Genomic DNA, 17,674 nt, shown 5'->3' with positions numbered 1-17,674 from the left:
TCTGTATCGTATATCATTTGTGAAGCACTGCTCTTAAATGAAGCGACTGCTGCTTTTCACATTCGTCATTTGGCAAATAGCTCTAAGTGCATTTAATAAGCGGTCAATATAGGATGACTTCATTTATTGATCGGGTCGTTGGGCGTTTGAACATTTTAACCAAATGTCAATATTTCATTCTCCTCGATGCGTCATCTCAATTTGCGGACTCTTTGTCGAAGTGTTTCGTCAACCTGCCCGATCCAAACACGGCTGGCGATGTCATACAATACAACAACAGGCTCGAATCAAGGAGTTTGAACTGATTAAACTGACAGTCTTACTCTTACACATTTCATAGACTGTGTAGACCAGGGGGAGGCAGGTTTTCGTTGTGGAGGGACGATTTTCATCATTGCCAAAACAGCCAAGGGCCGAACCTCAACATTGTTCCTAAAGTAAAGAACTATTCTCTACGTCAGTGGTTCCCAAGTGGCAGGGCTTTGGGACCCAAATAAAACTGTAATTTGTCAAATATCGTATAAAATATTGCATTTTTCACACAAGTATTTGTTGAAGAAGCACTAGATATCCCTTGACTGAAATTATGATCAAAACAACCCAATAACATTCATTTTTACAACAGTTTCAGATGGAAAATATTGAATAAAAGTTCCCTTTAGACTCGCGACCCACTGAAAATGGTTCCATGACCCACTTTTGGGCCCCGACCCCCCAGTAGAGAATCATTGTTTAACATTATATATGATCAAGCAGGATATTCTGACAGGACATTTTTAAAATACTGACTATTTCTTGCATTTTAAGAGTACTTTAACACGTATTTGAGCTCTTATTTGCATAATAATATTCCTCAAAATCATCTTAAGGGCCAGAGGTTCTGTGCTGGAGGGCCGGATTTGGCCCCCGGGCCTGACGTTGCCGTCGAGATATTTTGCGGGACGATTCCGATATCGATACTTTTGATGACGTCGTGCATATTAATGAAGCAGCAGTGCTCCACTGTTTTCACAGTCAATAGAGGCTAATAATGATCAAGAATTCAATCAGAGCAGTAAAGGGCAGCACTACAGCGTTAAGCACTTGAACCACACACTGTCACACAAATATATTACTTTAATGATACGATTAATTGGGGGTTGATTCATTCCCGTGGTTTCTTGTTTGTACTGACGCTTACACAACATGTGGCCCTCAATGACAACAGTTTAAACCCCTTTAGTGATTAGAGCAGGATGTCCCCTCGTGGGTCGCATATTGAAGAGACATTAAAACACACCTTCATCAAGGCTTGGGACCATCATTCCAGCTTGGTCTCGCAATAAATGTTGTGAGGCTTTAAAAGTCAACTCTTTAAGGGCCACCAAAAATAAGTCTGAGGGCCGTATCTGGCTCCTGGGCCGCTATTTGGATTAGAGCATTTGTCCATGGAGTCAAATATCAGTGTCTACAATCGACTCAGACTGGGGCTTGACGCAGTGTCCTTAGGAAAGACACTTCATCTTCATCTTCAGCTTGTAAAGTGCATTTATGCTGGAGTTTAGAGTTTGACATTTCCAACTATATTTATCTGACCAAGTCGCCTGGAACGCCATGCAGTGTCCCACCTGATTTTGTGGTGGTCTGCGGCTGTGCTTTGACACGGCCCGTTGCACTGGAGCACGTTAAGTGGTGCAGGTCAACGGCGGCTCAGATGTGGCGGTGACCGGGTTCTTGAGCCTCTCCAGTGCTGAAGTGTGCGCTGACATCCGGGTGTAAACTTTATTTAGGTCACTGTACGCGCTTCAGCGAGGTGTTGCTGCCGTCCCACATCAGGGCCATGCACTGGTTAAAAGTGAATTAATATAAAGGGAGGTTAAGACTTCACTGCTGTTGGTTAAAGAGGGGGTATTATGCTTTTTCAGTCCCATAGCACCAGTCTATATCACACTACAATGATGAGCAAACCTTCTGTTGGTCTGTAAATGCAGTGAATTAGAATAACTGCCTTGTATAAAATGTCTCTCTCAAAATGGCTGTAGCGAATGTCTTGAAATAGGCCTGTCTTTAACCCCTTAATTCCCACCTGAACTGAACTCATTTTCTCCAGTTTGGCTTTACCCCCGTCCAAAAGCTTCTGGAAAAAAGGTGACAAAATAGCAACAAAACTGAGACGAAAACAATGATGGAAATGTGACAAAAATGTCACGAGAAATTGACGAAAAAATGGTCGAAAAAATGACTAAAATGTGACAAAAATTTGACAAAAAATTGATAAAAAACTGACGAAAAAATGACAAACAAATGACAAAAATGTGACAAAAAATGACATAAAAATTTACAAAAATGAGTTGAATACCCAACAAAAAAATGACGGAAATAAATCTGATGACGTGAGGAAAAAGATCCTCTCGGTTCAGGCGGGAGTTAAGAGGTTAAGAACCTCTGAGCCTTTCCGACACGCCCCCTCCACACGCTGTCTGTGGCATCAGTGGGGAGGGGGTTCTGCTGAGGAGCAGTGGTTGGTTACTCGGCTGGTGACGAAAGCTCGGAGGCGTCTCCAGGAGGTGGGGGCGTTCCTAGGAGGACTCAGGCAAACCTATCCCTAAAATGGCCGCCATCAGAGTTCTTACAGATTACTCAAAAATACGTGAATGTGCCAAGGCAACACTTCAGGCATGTTTTTAATGACGGAGTGACATAACATGAAGTAAATCTTGAAAAAGTCGATTTTGCATAATACCCCCCCTTTAAATCTACAATCTGCACTCATTTTGGCCCTGGTTTAATCCTTACTTTGTGCTGATTTCGACATGATTTCCTGGTTCTAGCCTGGGTTTTGTTTTGACCTGGTTTAGCCCAAGTTAAGCAGTTATTCATCTCTGATTCACGCCTTGGTTTAGTCCTGTTTCGTGTGCAGTTTTCACATAATTATTAGGAGCATACTTGGGCCAGACTCGTGCACCCTCAGTGTTGTGCTTGTCTTTCCCCTCCGCTCTCCAGGATCCGCTCTGCCGTGTTTACGAGCTCGGAGGGTGACAGCGGCCGGCCTTGGCATTTTCCACAAATGTGTTTGCGATTTTCCCCACTCCTGCCTTTAGCATAACGCGCTCATAATGGAGTTTAAGTGACATCAGCTTTGCCTCGCAGCTGGGTGGAAGACAATTAAATGTGGAATGGGGCGAAAAATGCGTTCGGGGCTCGGGAGACGGGGGGGGGGGGAGGGGCATAACGTTGGAATTCAGCCGAGTGATGGGATTTATGGTTCCTTAATGGGAGCCGAATCTCTGAGATCAGGGCATTTCAAAGAGCGGTTCAAGGGAAGAGGGTCCGATAAATCATGTTATCTGAAAACTTGCCCTGTAGAGAGGCACCAAAATCATCCAAACTCACAGGCACGGGACCTCATGTCTTTACTAGTAACGGAATTAGTTTTGTCCTCCTTTAGTATATCGTAAACGGACATTTGGGGTAAAAACACATGTGTGCATCATTTGTATCAATTTCATGAAGCTTCAGGCGAGTTTTGTAGCATTTCCTTGACAGTATCCCTAACCCCCGGCCCACATTAACTACGGTCCGGGTTCGGTCCTGATCCAGTCCGGGTTTGCCCCAAACTACCACTCACAGTGAGTCCGGCTGACACTGTGGCTCCGCCGGCACTCGTGAGAACAAAAGCGCGCGGGTTTTCCGCTTGGAGCGAGTTTACGTGATGATCAGCCCCGTATACACGTAGTTTTTGTAAACAAAAGCCACATTTGCCAGAACAACGACTCTCCCCAGTGAAGTGGAGGCTTTAACACACTACTGCCCCCGTGTCACTGGTAACGGAGAAATGTTTACATTTATGACGTTACGCTCGTGTACAGGTGGTAAACAAGACCAAATATGAGCAGACCGATTTTATTTTGAAATACACCGGATCTTCTTTCCTCACGAGACCTGACTTCCTGCTTGGCTCGTGTTTTTCTGTCAGCTTGATCTGCTGGGGACTTCGCGGAGCAGTGTGAGTCTGAGTCTGCAACATTGGTTTTAATGACTTTCTAAGTTCGCGGATGCCGTACCGGACCTTAACCGGATTTAATGTGAGCCGGGGGTAAAAGTGAGAAATGTGCCGATAAACTCACAACTAACATTTCGATTTAGAGGCTTGATCTTTCATTGTTTGTAACCCCCCCAAAAAACAGTTAGATATAGGGTCTTTGGTCAATGGTTCTGTGCCATTTGAAATACAGAAAGGCCCAAACAGCTCTGCCAAATCAAAGCGATTTTTGTGCAAAAACCTTCCACCCGTGTCGCCTGCTCTGCTGTCATGTCGTTTCTTACTTTGTTGCATCTTAAAGCAGAACTACGTAACTTGTTAAACCTGAATAAATCCTTTCCGTAATCCCTCTGGGGGTGATACAAGTGTTCATGGGATGATTGGGGGGTCTTTCATCTCCCCCTGGTGGCCAGAAAACCACAATAGCAACTTCACAGCCTACGGGTCGGAGGCCCCAATACACACTAATGGAATCACAAAGAAAAAGCTGCGGGCTAATGCCACTTAATCAGTATTTACAGCCAAGTTTGAGTGAAAAAAATGTTCTCCATTGTGTAATTGGATGTAGTCAGTGTAGTATTTACTCTCACAGATAATTAATGAGTTAAAAACCGCAAGTGGCGCTTATAACCTCGAGGGGCATGAGTTACTTGGTTCTGCTTTAAAGGGACTAAGATGCAAGCTGGTCATTTTTATGCTCACTACTGCCACCTCAGGTCTTACGCGTAACTGCAGTTTCTATATTAAAGGAACAGGCCACCGTTTTTACATACTGAGATATGTTCTTACCTTAGCTGTGACGAGTTCTTTAGGACCTGTCTGATCTTCCCCCGTGCCTTCAGTCACGTTAGCGCAGACGGCGTTAGCATTTAGCCTCTCCCTCTCTCCTCTATAGCTCCAAAACAGGTCAAGATAGAAGCTACCAAGCTCTTCCACGTTTTCCCTATTTAAATATGGTTACGTGAAGTGTTCCACTACAAAGTATAATTACACAAAATTGAACAATGTGGATTTTCTAAGCGGGTAAAAGGGTGGACTATATTGCAAGGCGTAATAATACCAGGAGTAGTTTGAAATCCGCGCTGTAATCTTCACTTTACTGGCCTAATCAGATGAGCGAGAAGAGGCGTCTGAGAAGTGAAGTAAAACAATCTCTCAACAACCACGGTCCTGCTGACGGCCGTGACAACCTTCAGCACGATCTGTTCAAATGATCATAAAAGGTTAGGAATGTCAGACCTTTAGAATATTGTTTGTCACTGTTCTTCTGAACCCTCATAAACATTCTGAGCTCTGCCCGATGGCGTCATATCAGCAAGTTCCAGAGCATCAAACCCTCATCCCGTAGCACCACATAAAATAGCGGTCACGGTCTGGTAATGATGGTGCGGTGAGACATTTTTTTTTGTCACGTCACCCCAGATTGCTTCAGTGTTGGGTGTTTTAACCAGCTAATGGTAACGGTAACCATTGCCCTTTCGCAGGCAGGCTGTTAGCATTCCACATTTGCAAACCAAGTCACTTACAGTCTTTTAATTAATGCAGATGTGTCTGGCGGCGGTGGGGGTTTACGTGGGGTCGGGGTGTTGCAGCTGCTGTGGTTGTGCTAGACATTGTGATAGCTTCAGTATGAAACATGATGAATGAAAAATGTATGAGGTTTTAGTGAGATGAGAGGAATGTGCTTTATGTTTGAGTGGGAGGAAGATTAGAGGTGCATTATCAGGGGCGGACTGGCCATTCTGGAAGAGCACAGAAGGGCCACTGGCTCTCGGGCCACCGGTTTGGCCTCGGACTTGTCTCCTTAACCTCTTAACACCCGCCTGAACCGAGAGGATCTTTTTCCTCACGTCATCAGATTTTTTTTCTATCATTTTTTTGTTGGGTATTCAACTCATTTTTGTAACTTTTTTGTCTTTTTTTAGTGATTTTTTGTCAATTTTTAGTCATTTTTTTGTCATTTTTTTGTCATTTTTTTGTCCGTTTTTTTATCAAATTTTTGTCATTTTTTTCATTTTTTTGTCATTTTTTGTCATTTTTTCGGCAATTTTTTATCAAATGTTTGTCATTTTTGTCACATTTTTGCAATTTTTTTGTCTAATTTGTATCATGTTTTTGGTCATTTTTTGTCACATTTTGTCACATTTTTGTAGTTTTTTTGTCACATTTTTCAATTTTTTTGTCAAATTTTTAAGACATTTTTGTCCTTTTTTGTCATTTTCTTGTGACATTTTTGCCACTTTTTCATCAATTTTTTGTCATTTTTTGTCACATTTTTGTCAATGTTTTCTCGCTTTTTTGTCACATTTCCATCATTGTTTTCGTCTCAGTTCTGTCGCTATTTTCACACCTTTTTTCCCAGCAGCTTTTGGACTGGGGTAAAGCCAAACTGCAGAAAATGGGCTCGGTTCAGGTGGGAGTTAAGGGGTTAAACCTCTTACCCCTCGCTTTAACCAAGCTTTACTCAAATCTAAAAGCTTAAAAGAAAAGCATCAAAATAGCGACAAAAACGTGGATGAAAACAGAACAAAAATGTGCCGGAAAAGCAACAAAAACGTGACGAAAACAGTACAACAAAGCGACGAAAAAAGTAAATGAAAAACCAACAAAAACATGACAAAAAACCCTGGCAAAAAATGGTCAAAAAAGAGACTAAAACACGACGACAAAGCAATGAAAAAAGCCACAAAAACGCGGTGACATTTAGATTTGGAGGCTCTTTCAGACTATGAAAAGAAGTGTGGATGATTTTAGTCTCTCCTTTTCATTTTTATTTAGTCTTATTTTAGTCGACTAAAATATCTGGACATTTTAGTCATAGTTTAGTCTCATGAGAAACTTTTGATTTAGTTTTAGTCCAATTTTAGTCGTCAAAAATATCACTTTGACTGAAAATAAGACAAAATATTTTAGTCGACGAAACACTGGTCAGTACATCTTCTTTTCTTCAGCCTACTGTATTTTTAGCATTGTGAGTGAGGACCTTTGCATTGGGAGTGGTTGAACTCTGCCCCCAACATCTAAATTTAAAATGCAGATCTCGACTGAGTGCTGACTGAGCCTCATTAGATGCTAATGATTCGGGGGATTTTTACCTTCACTGTAGATAAGATAATTGTGGGTGGGGAATGTGTCAGTTACGACTAGCCCGATGCTGGCCAGATAAAGGGCTATTAATGCTAATTCCTGCTCGTTTGCTGCGCCGGGAGATGCCTTATCAGTCTGTGTGAGCGTGTGTGCTTGTGTGTTCCCACATCTGCGAACGCCAGGGCGAAATGGCGAGCTCTCCCGGTTGCCAAACGCCGCTGATTAAAGCCCGATCTGCTCGTTTTGTTGTTTCCTGCACTTTTCTCCTTTGAAAAGCTGCCACTTCCAACTAGAGCTGGACCACGTTCAGCTCTGATGCTGCTCACAATCCTTCCACTTGTGTTGTTTATTACCTACATGTGCTTGTGTTTTTAATCTCCCGCAAAGTATTCACTGTAGAATCACTCACAGTGCCCATCTGTGGGACCGGCTCCAGGTAATCAATGGACAATGCCAGTTTAATAGTACTTTTCCTGCTCAACACATGTTCTTGTCCAGGGATGCTTTACCCACATTGTCCGCTCAAGCATCTACATGTGGTTTCTGGTCTGAGTGAAGGGTAGTCTGGGAAATATCTGGTTTAGCAGCGTCGTCCTGGTTCAGTCATGACATTCACAGTGAAAAATACAAATGAAATGAGACTTGACTTAACTTGGACTTGAGGCCAATGACTCTCAATGACTTGTTGTGACTTTATAGTTATTATTTATTTGAGTGAAACTGTCGAAAGATCAGGATTCATTTCGTAAAAGCGGCGCATCTATGTTTACATTATGGTGATTATCCACATGCGTGTTCGGTTTCCCCACGGAGCGTCTGATCAATACAGAACGAAAAGACAGGAGGAAATACCACGTGTTTCTTTGGATGCATTAAAAGTTTTCTAAAGACAGTGAAGAGGAGGAGATTTACGGACAGGAAAACGTTTGAAACGATGGGCTGGACCTACAGCGCAGACGGAGCCTCCAGAACCACCATGTAAGAGCTGATTAATCAACAGGAAACTCGGGGCTTTTCGATGTTTTAATTCGTTCACACAAAGTTTACAGCATTTAGAGGTTATTTTACGCATCCGCACACAGCCCAGTGACAGCGGGACTGAAGGCTGCGCGGAATCTACTTTGAGCAGGGGCGAATCCGAATATACAGGGGCTGGGGCAGTACAGGGGAACCACTGACAGAAAAACTGCCAGAAACTAACAAAAATAAAATATTATTTTATATTTATCTTTCAGACTGCAGGGAAAAGCAGCTCATGTTTAAAAGACTCTGTTTCATTTTTTTTTTAAGTCACCCTCCGGGCCCCCTTCCTTAAAATGCTGTCCCAGCAATTTTGTACATAGACTGGAGCATTTAAAATATATATAGTTTGAATTTTTTGGCAATTAAATATTAATTAGACTTTACATCTTAGTAAATAAATTTGAGTCTAATTTTTTTTTAAATCGCTATATCTTGAGAAAGCACTTGTTATTTTCAAGATTAAACACATTTTGAAAAGTAGACACGCTGGCATTTGTGACTTGACTTGACTTGACTTGACAAAAGCTATGACTTGACTTGAGCCCATGAACGATTGACTTGGACTTACTTTGGACTTGATAGTCTGTAAGTTTGCAAAGTGAGGAGAGATAAGAGTGAAATTTGAAAGTAAAACAATCAAATTTGTCCTCCCCTTTAACCGGAAAGCCTGTCCTAGTTTGCAAAACGAGGAGAACAGGAATGGTTAAGCTCCTCCTCCTCCCTCCTGATTGGACCTGACAGGCCAGTTCACAGGAAAGCGCTTCTCATTGGTCAAAGTTGTATCCCGGGGATTCTGATTAGCTGAAGAAATCAGCAAAGGGAGGGTCTATAGAAAAGATATTATTTAATATTACTTATGTCAAATTTCAAGCCCAGGCAGTCGATTATTCACACTCTGCTACATTTGCAAAACATTCAAACTTACAGACTTTGAATATTTAGTTTTGAAAAATGTGTTTGTTTGTGTTATAGCAGTTGCCGTTGCGTTGCTAATTAGCATCTATTTGGCCCAAACCATCTTTGTTTTGGTCCCGATTGACGGGAAGGCCGTAGCGGCTCAAGATGGATTCTTTCTCGCAGGCAAGGTAAACACTTTGCGGGTCGGAATGTAATATTTTGGGGGAACATTTGGCTCTTCCAAAAGTTTCCCCACGACTCCGACAGGCCACGTAAAAGCAAAACTATGCACCAGTTTGCAATCAATAGTGTCCACTTTTAAGCTATGACATGCAGTGTGAAATATATGTCCTGGTTTTGGCGACGGCACTGGTCGTCTCTCAGCTGTTGAGGGAATCAGTGTCCAGGAAGTATTTCTGTCATTTCACTTCTGTAGACGTTTTGCAGGCGGAGCTACGGCAGCGCTGGGGTAGCCCTATCTTCACATGTGGTCAGAGAATTGTTGGAACTCATTTCCAAGAGGCAGGACTGGTTTGTTTCTGTGAGGAAACTTCCATCCAACAAAAACCTGGGTTTTCTGGTCCCGATTTGGAACAGATTTAGATGCTTAGATAATATTCTGTCATGTCAGATTGCCTTTTTTGCCTTGACATTTCTCATAGATTCTTTTAGTGCAGTGGATGTATTGATGTAGTAGCTTTAATATTACTGTAATCGCTAAATTCAGTTGAATGCGCTCATATCCCCTCAATGCTTAATGTTATTTCTGCTCAGTGTGGTAGCTTTCATGCTCTATTTTGTCTACTCATCATCATTTAACATTTCAAGCACATTTTGTGGCTTTATACGCTCCTCTCGGGTGCCAATGGAGCCAAATCTTAGCTCTTACTTACTAATTTACAAGGCCGTGGGAACCCAGGGTGCTGAGGGCACTGCAGCACCCCGTGGTGGATAGTTTGTGAACTGCAGGCAATATCAACCCCTTAACTCCCACCTGAACCGAGCACATTTTCTCCAGCTTTACCCCCAGTCCAAAAACTTCTGGAAAAAAGCTGTATGACTGAGACGAAAACAATGATGAAAATGTGAAAAAAGTGAGAAAACATTGACGAAAAAGTGACAAAAAAATTACAAAAAAGTGAGAAAAATTTGACAAAAAAATTAGAATAATTTGACGAAAAAGTGACAAAAAATTGACAAAAAATTGACAAAAAAATGAGAAAAAATTGACTAAAAATTGAGGAAAAAATGGACGAAAAAGTGATAAGAATTTGACAAAAAAATGCAAATAATTTGTCGAAAAAGTGACAAAAAAGTCACGAAAATTTGACAAAAATGAGACGACTGCACACCAAAAAAAGTGATGAAAAAAAAATCTGACGTGAGGAAAAAGATCCATTTAGTTTTGTAGGTCTTTCAAATGAGGCGTTACACTGGCCTACAGGATTTGGGTAAAGCTGAACTGGAGAAAATGCTCTCGGTTCAGGCGGGAGTTAAGAGGTTAACAAATAGGATTTATGCACAGAAAAAGTATTTTGGGGGTACATTTTGTCCCTCAGCGCCCCCTAACTAAAATATCCTCCCACGGCTCTGCTAATTTACATCAATCCAAATTTGGTATCGCCGCCTAAACCCGTCATCTGATAATTCCGTTGTGTCTATCAGGCTCTTACCCTTTAAGTGCTAATTGCTGGAGGCACATTTTGGCGAACGGTTAGCCTTCACGCTCTATTGGAATATCTGGTCCAGGAAAAGGGAGTTGACTTCCTGTTTGGAGCCCCCCCCCCAGACATGTCTGCTCTGAGCGGTCCCTCTGCCTTCTACCTACATCAGAGTCTGTCTGAACCACGTCTGGGGTCAAGTATTCCTCTCCGGTGAGGTAATGGCTGATTCACACAAGATACACTGTCCACTCTGGGAATTAATTATCTCGTCCAGGCCAAAATGCGAGCTTACTCTAATTTTCCTATTATCCCTTTGTAATGAAAGATGTACTTAGAATGTTACTAAAACCCTGTAATTACAATGGAAAGTACTCTGTGAAATAATATTACTGTTGAAATGATGGGAACGTATAGGTTTACACACACTTTATTTCAATCCAGTTTACTGAAATCTTAACCCCTTAACTCCCACCTGAACCGAGCACTTTTTCTCCAGCTTTACCCCAATCCAAAAGCTTCTGGAAAAAAGGTGTGAAAATAGCATCAAAACTGAGACGAAAACAAGGACGAAAATGTGAAAAAAGTGAGAAAAAATGGACGAAAAAGTGAGAAAAATTTTACAAAAAATTGAGAAAAATGGACGAAAAAGTGCCCAAAAAATTACCAAAAAAATATTAAAAAACGACAAAAAAGTGCGAAAAATTTGACAAAAAAGTGAGATAAATTTGACAAAAAAGTGAGAAAAATTTGACGAAAAAAATGAGAAAAATTTGACAAAAAAGTGAGAAAAATTTGACAAAAAGGTGAGAAAAATTTGACGAAAAAGTGAGAAAAATTTGACGAAAAATTGAGAAAAAATGGACGAAAAAGTGCCCAAAAAATAAAAAAAAAATATTAAAAAACGACAAAAAAGTGAGAAAAATTTGACAAAAAAGTGAGAAAAAATTGACGAAAAAATGAGAAAAAATTGACGAAAAAGTGACAAAAAATGGACAAAAAAGTGATAAGAATTGGACAGAAAAAAATCGAAAAGTCACGAAAATTTGACAAAAATGAGATGACTGCCCAGCAAAAAAAATTATGAAAAAAATCTGACGTGAGGAAAAAGATCAATCTAGTTTTGTAGGTCTTAGCTTTCAAATGAGGTGTTACACTGGCCTACAGGATTTGGGTAGAGCTGAACTGGAGAAAATGCTCTCGGTTCAGGCGGGAATTATGAGGTTTAGGCATTAGGGCAGACTCTTTGTAAACTCGACGCCTCAACCTAATAAGGCAGATAGGACTTTAAAGTGGACGTGTCCTGCAAAATGGGGTTTCTCGAGGTTCAAACCATGTTTTAACGTCGTTCCTTTGTCAAAGACGGACCAGGAGTAGCATGTTGCAACCTAATAATCCTCGAACAAAGCTGTTAAATTTAGCTGTTTCTTCTTCTACGGTGTCAGCGCCTCGTTCTGTACTTCCTGATTACAATTACGTCATTACACTACAAAAAGTAAATACCAAGCATTGGCCTAAATGACTTGAATTGAGGAAATGTTTCTTGTTTTGAGCGGTTTTCACTCATTTAGACCCTTTTCCTGATCGGACCAAGTTTACTTTGCTTGTTTGAGGACATTTCAGACCAGTTCTAGGGTAAATCTCGCTTGAAATAAGAAAGTAAAATTGCCAATGAGATAAGACCAATTTTCTTACCCCATTGGCAAAGAAAATGACCTGAAATAAGGAGGAAATGTATCGAAACGAGTCAGAAACATCTCAGAACAAGTGAAATAATCTAGGACAAATGCCCAAGAACTTCTTAACAAGTCAAAACAAGTAAAATTTGGATTATTATGCTCAAATTGAGATGTTTATACTGATCTAGTTAAATACTTTTTGCAGTGTGTTCAAAACTGTCCACATTTTCAAAGCTCATAATCCAACATTATCAATTCTGAGCCGTTCTGAGCTCGAAGTGTGTTTTTCACGCACTGCTGGAGTTGTTAACCAGACATTATATCCAACATGGAAGCCTATATGTCATTATTGCTATTTAATTCTTACACAGACATATTTTCACAATATAAAATGCAAAACATCAAAGCTGAGCAGTGTTAATTTTGACAACATATTTTATTTTAGTTTTAGTCTTTTGACTAAAATGTAATTTCATTTAAGTCTAGTTTTAGTCGACTAAAATTGCATGTCAATTTAGTCGACTAAATTTAAGACGAATTTTGGACTTTGCATTGATAATATTCATTATAATCATGTTTAATCTGGTTCCTCTGCTTCATGGAGCTGCTCCACATGAACAAAGCTCAGAGCTGATCCTTTAGCAGAGAATTTACATGATCTGAGGCTCTTTCAGACGCTCAATAGAAGTTTGGATGATTTTAGTCTCTCCTTTTCATTTTTATTTAGTCTTATTTTAGTCGACTAAAATATCTGGACATTTTAGTCACAGTATTAGTCTCATGAAAAACTTTTAATTTAGTTTTAGTCCAATTTTAGTCGAAAAAAATATCACTTTGACTAAAATTAAGACTGAAGCTGAGTCACCCTAGATTATTTTTTTAAGTCTAATTTTAAGCTCCATACGCATGACATGTCCACATTATAGGACTAGACGTAAGTTGGCCATTTTATGCTCACTACTGCCACCTCAGGTCTTATGCGTAACTGCAGTCTTTATATTGAGCTTGTGCATGACGGCACTTCGGACAGTGCAGGATTTTAGAGGCAGTTGTGGCGAACAGGTTTGAGCCCAGTCCACACATTAGGACACACAACATTTGGGGGATGAAAATACTTAATTTTAACATTTTCAAACTACGTACAGTCCCTTTAAGCTACAAATGCAGAAAAGGTACGGCATGCAAGCACCCTCTATGATTGTTATTCAGTCCTTCCGTCCATCTGATATCCTCCACCGCTGCATAAGTGGTCGCCCAACCATCAGGTACTTGTATCGAGTAGCTCCAAGGACACAAATTTGCTCTCGCAGCTGTAGAAACAACTCCGAGCGTGCCTCCACTTATCCCGACTGCTTTCTTGTTTTTCCTATTAGCCGTGTGTATCCCAGAAGCACATGTGCGATCATGGAAGTGCCTCTCCGGCGTATCCTGCGCCTGCACAAGCGCACAAGAGCGTCACATGTGCACATTTGTCATAGCGCTACGGCGGTTTCCCATGCTCGTGTCGCGTTATGTAAACTTCTGCTGCAACCTGTTAAGACGTTTCGCTTCTGGGTGAGAATTCCAGCCGGCTAAACGCTAAAACGTGCACGTATACCGCGTTTTCAATTAAGAGGATGTCACGTGGGAGGTCTGGCATGCACGTTGGCTAATCGAGGCCAGATTGAGTGGCTGAAAACGCAAGCTCGAGCGTTTACGGGTTCGTCAGCAGCTTGTGGTTCTGGTGGCTGTATCTTGTATCTGTAAATGCTTTCTCGTTTATCTCACTCGCTTGTTTTTTTTCCCCACAGTGCCAGTGTGGTGATAGGAGCGCCCAAAGCCAGCACGTGGCAGGTGAACGTAACCGAGGGAGGAGCGGTCTACTACTGCCCGTGGAGCACCAGCCGGGCGGATTGTCAGGCCATTGAGTTTGATACAGAAGGTAAGGATATTCAAGAATATTCAAGTGTTTTCTGGACACTTTTCATTCTCTTTTAGGGTTGATGCTTTTACTCATGGGGACTGACACAGTGAACCGTCAAATTAACCTCTTATGCTCCGCCTTAATCAGCCCAGTTTGGCATCAAAAAAAGTTTTTAAAAAAAATAATCTGGATAGCGTCAAAATCGAGGATGAAAATGCAGTGAATAAGTGACAGAAACGCAGCAAAAAAGTTACAAAGACGCAGCAAAAACATGCCGGATATGCAACAAAAAAGTGACGAAAACAAGGCAAAAAAGAGATGAAAACGAGGTGAAAACGCAACAAAAAAGAGATGAAAATAGCGATGACAAAGCAAGAAAAAAGTGACAACGTGACGAAAATATGAGAAAAAAAAGCAACAAAAAGGAATGAAAAGGCAACAAAAAAAGCCACAAAAACGTGACGAAAACATGACAGAAAAAGTCACAAAAAGTAATGAAAAAGCAACAAAAAAGTGACAAAAACGAGGCGAAAACGCAAACAAAAAAGAGATGAAAATAGCTATGAAAAAGCAAGAAAAAAGTGACAACAACGTGATGAAAATATGAGAAAAAAAAGCAACAAAAAGTAATGAAAAAGCAACAAAAAGGCAACAAAAAAGTGACAAAAACGAGGGTGAAAACGCAGCAACAACAGCGGCAAAAAAGTGTGAGATACCCAACAAAAAAGCAACTAAAAAGTTACAAAAACACGACAAAAATGCGACGAAAAAAGGCGATGAAAAAGCAACAAAAAAAGCCACAAAAACGTGACGAAAACATGACAGAAAAAGTCACTAAAAGTAATGAAAAAGCAAGAAAAACACAACAAAAAAGTGACGAAAACGAGGCGAAAACGCAAACAAAAAAGAGAAGTAAATAGCGCTGAAAAAGCAACAAAAAAGTGACAACAACGTGACGAAAATATGAGAAAAAAAGCAACAAAAAGTAATGAAAAAGCAACAAAAAGGCAACAAAAAAAGTGACAAAAACGAGGGTGAAAATGCAGCAAAAAAAAAACCCATAAGAGAGTGACAAAAAAGTGCCCGATACGCAACAAAAAAGCAACTAAAAAGTGACAAAAACATGACAAAAATACGATGGAAAAGCAACAAAAACACAACAAAAATGAGACACAGAAACATGACAAACGCAACAAAAAAAGCAATGAAAAAGAGACAATAAGGAGACAAAAATGACTTGCTTTCAAATGAGGCATTACACTGTTGCTCTCCAGTCAAGAAGCTTTTAGATTTGGGTAGAGCCGAACTGAACACACCCGAGTAAGAGGTTAAGACGATCCCAACAGTGATTTTAAGGCCATATCGTCCTGTCCCACCTCTCCGCAGAACTCTGCGTTAAGCTTCAGTAAAGCTTAAGTCTTGCCTCTTGTTACACCTGCCCCCCCCCCCACTCCAAAACCCGCTGAGCATCGTCCCACAGACCCGGGCCGTGTGTCGGGCGTCACGGTTCCACTCCAGCGACCTCTTGTTGCTGCTTCCTGATCAGTTTTCCTGTTTGCAGCCTGTCACTGGGATGAAGAGGGGGGGAACGGCGGGTCATGAGGCTTCTTCCTGTCCATCTGCGGGTCACGGCTTTGTGTTTCTTTCGGTGCTTATCTGCCCTTCGCTTCAACAAAGACGTGCCGTGTTTATGTGACTGGGGAGAAAAAAACTGACAAGGAAAGAATCGGGATTAGAAATATAACGAGGCAACTTATCTCAAAGCAGATGGGACAAGGCAACAAAAAACATGCAGTCGTTCCAGACACAGGTTTTGTAACGCGCTTGCTTCAAATGCTGATCTTTCTGAGCTTTGTTTTCTTAGTGTTATAGTAAATGTCCTGAACGTTTTTCATTTAATGGTAGAAACATGTGTCAGAAAAGTTAGAGCAGCACAAGAAAAAAAACAGACAAGAGGTTAGAGCGATGTCTGTCTTGGTCTTTCAGCTGCTCAGCTTTACTGTGGAGCCTTTGTGATGTCATGTTAGTTTGCACAAAAGCCGATATCACCAAATTTTAGTTAGCGCAGTATTAGGTGACGCTTTACTGTAAGAAGCCATACTCTATGTCAGGGGTCGCCAAAAGACCAAGGGCCGGACCCTCCAATTGAAGCAATTGAAGTAAAGCATCACTTTCTGCATATGCCAGTGTTGTACATCATATACTGGAAAAATGTAGTATCGTAAATTAGATAAATTACTTAAAATCGCTTGAATAAAGGTTTTTTTATGTTAAATTTGAGTCGGTTTGAACTAATCTAAGATCCGATAAAAACGCTAATGCCAATAGAACAAACAGAAATCCCACTGGAAATCAAACAAATTAACTTTTACTGTAAAAAATATTTATTTTTCACTTGTATTATACAAAATAATCTGAATTAAGAAAAAAACTTGTGCTTGTTCCATTGTCAAGAATAGGTTTTATCCACTTTAAGGCCAAACCAAATCCACTCAATCTTTTGATATAATCTCTTAATTCAAGTAGATTTAAGTAATTTCTTAGTATTCTTAGAGTATTCTTTTAGGATTATAGCCTAAAAGGCTGCTCTGCTAAGACATTTTAAGGAATTGAGAGTATTTTTAACATTTCTAGAGTACTTTAACAGGCATTCGAGCTCTGATTTGGGTCATAATATTTCTCAAAATCATCTTGAGGGCCAGAGTTTGATGATGGAGGGCCGGTTTTGGCCCCCGGGCCTGACGTTGCCTACCCCTGCTCTATGTAGAATCCCTGTGGTCTTCCATCTGGTAGAAGGACATTTTTTGGCTAAAACAGTGCTTAAAAATGTGCTTTAGTCACCATTTAATTTAAAGGAATAGGCCACCGTTTTTACATACCAAAATATGTTCTTACCTCACTTTAGTCGAGTTAATATATCCCCGTCTGGTCTTTGTCCGTGCGCTCTGCCAGGCAAACGGAGCACATACGCAGCCTCTCCCACATGTCACATAGCTCCGAAAAAGCTCACGATAGAAGCTACCAAGCTCTTCCACGTGTTCCCTAGTAGTAGTATATTTACACAGAAATGTAACATGTCGATTTTATAAGCAAATAAAAGGGGGGACTATATTGTGAGGCGTAATGATACGAGGAGCACAGCGTCCGCGCAGTAACTCCTAAAGACTTCCCCCGCTCACTTCCGTCAATAACCTTTAGGAGTTACTGCGCGGACGTTTTGCTCCTCGTATCATTACGCCTCACAATATAGTTCCCCTTTTTATTTGCTTATAAAATCGACATGTTACATTTCTGTGTAAATATACTTCGCATGAAAACACTTCACGTAACTTTATTTAAATAGGGAACACGTGGAAGAGCTTGGTAGCTTCTATCGTGAGCTTTTTCGGAGCTATATGACATG

At 40.8% G+C, this 17,674-nt stretch overlaps 1 protein-coding gene across 1 annotated transcript in view; it reads left to right on the top strand.

The window, feature by feature from the left end:
* Positions 1–17,674, top strand: part of itga5 (integrin, alpha 5 (fibronectin receptor, alpha polypeptide)) — a gene marked incomplete at its 5' end in the record, with an annotated part of 106,223 nt that overhangs the window by 15,905 nt on the left and 72,644 nt on the right. Inside the window, one exon of the mRNA XM_079558802.1 lies at positions 14,159–14,289. Coding sequence (XP_079414928.1) covers positions 14,159–14,289 — 131 coding nt within the window. The remainder of the gene's footprint in view (positions 1–14,158; positions 14,290–17,674) is intronic.

The sequence above is a fragment of the Gobius niger genome, assembly GCF_951799975.1.
Source record: "Gobius niger genome assembly, chromosome: 6".
Classification (NCBI taxonomy): domain Eukaryota; kingdom Metazoa; phylum Chordata; class Actinopteri; order Gobiiformes; family Gobiidae; genus Gobius; species Gobius niger.
The sequence above is the reverse complement of the archived record's forward strand: the minus strand, read 5'-3'. Positions and strand labels throughout refer to the sequence as shown.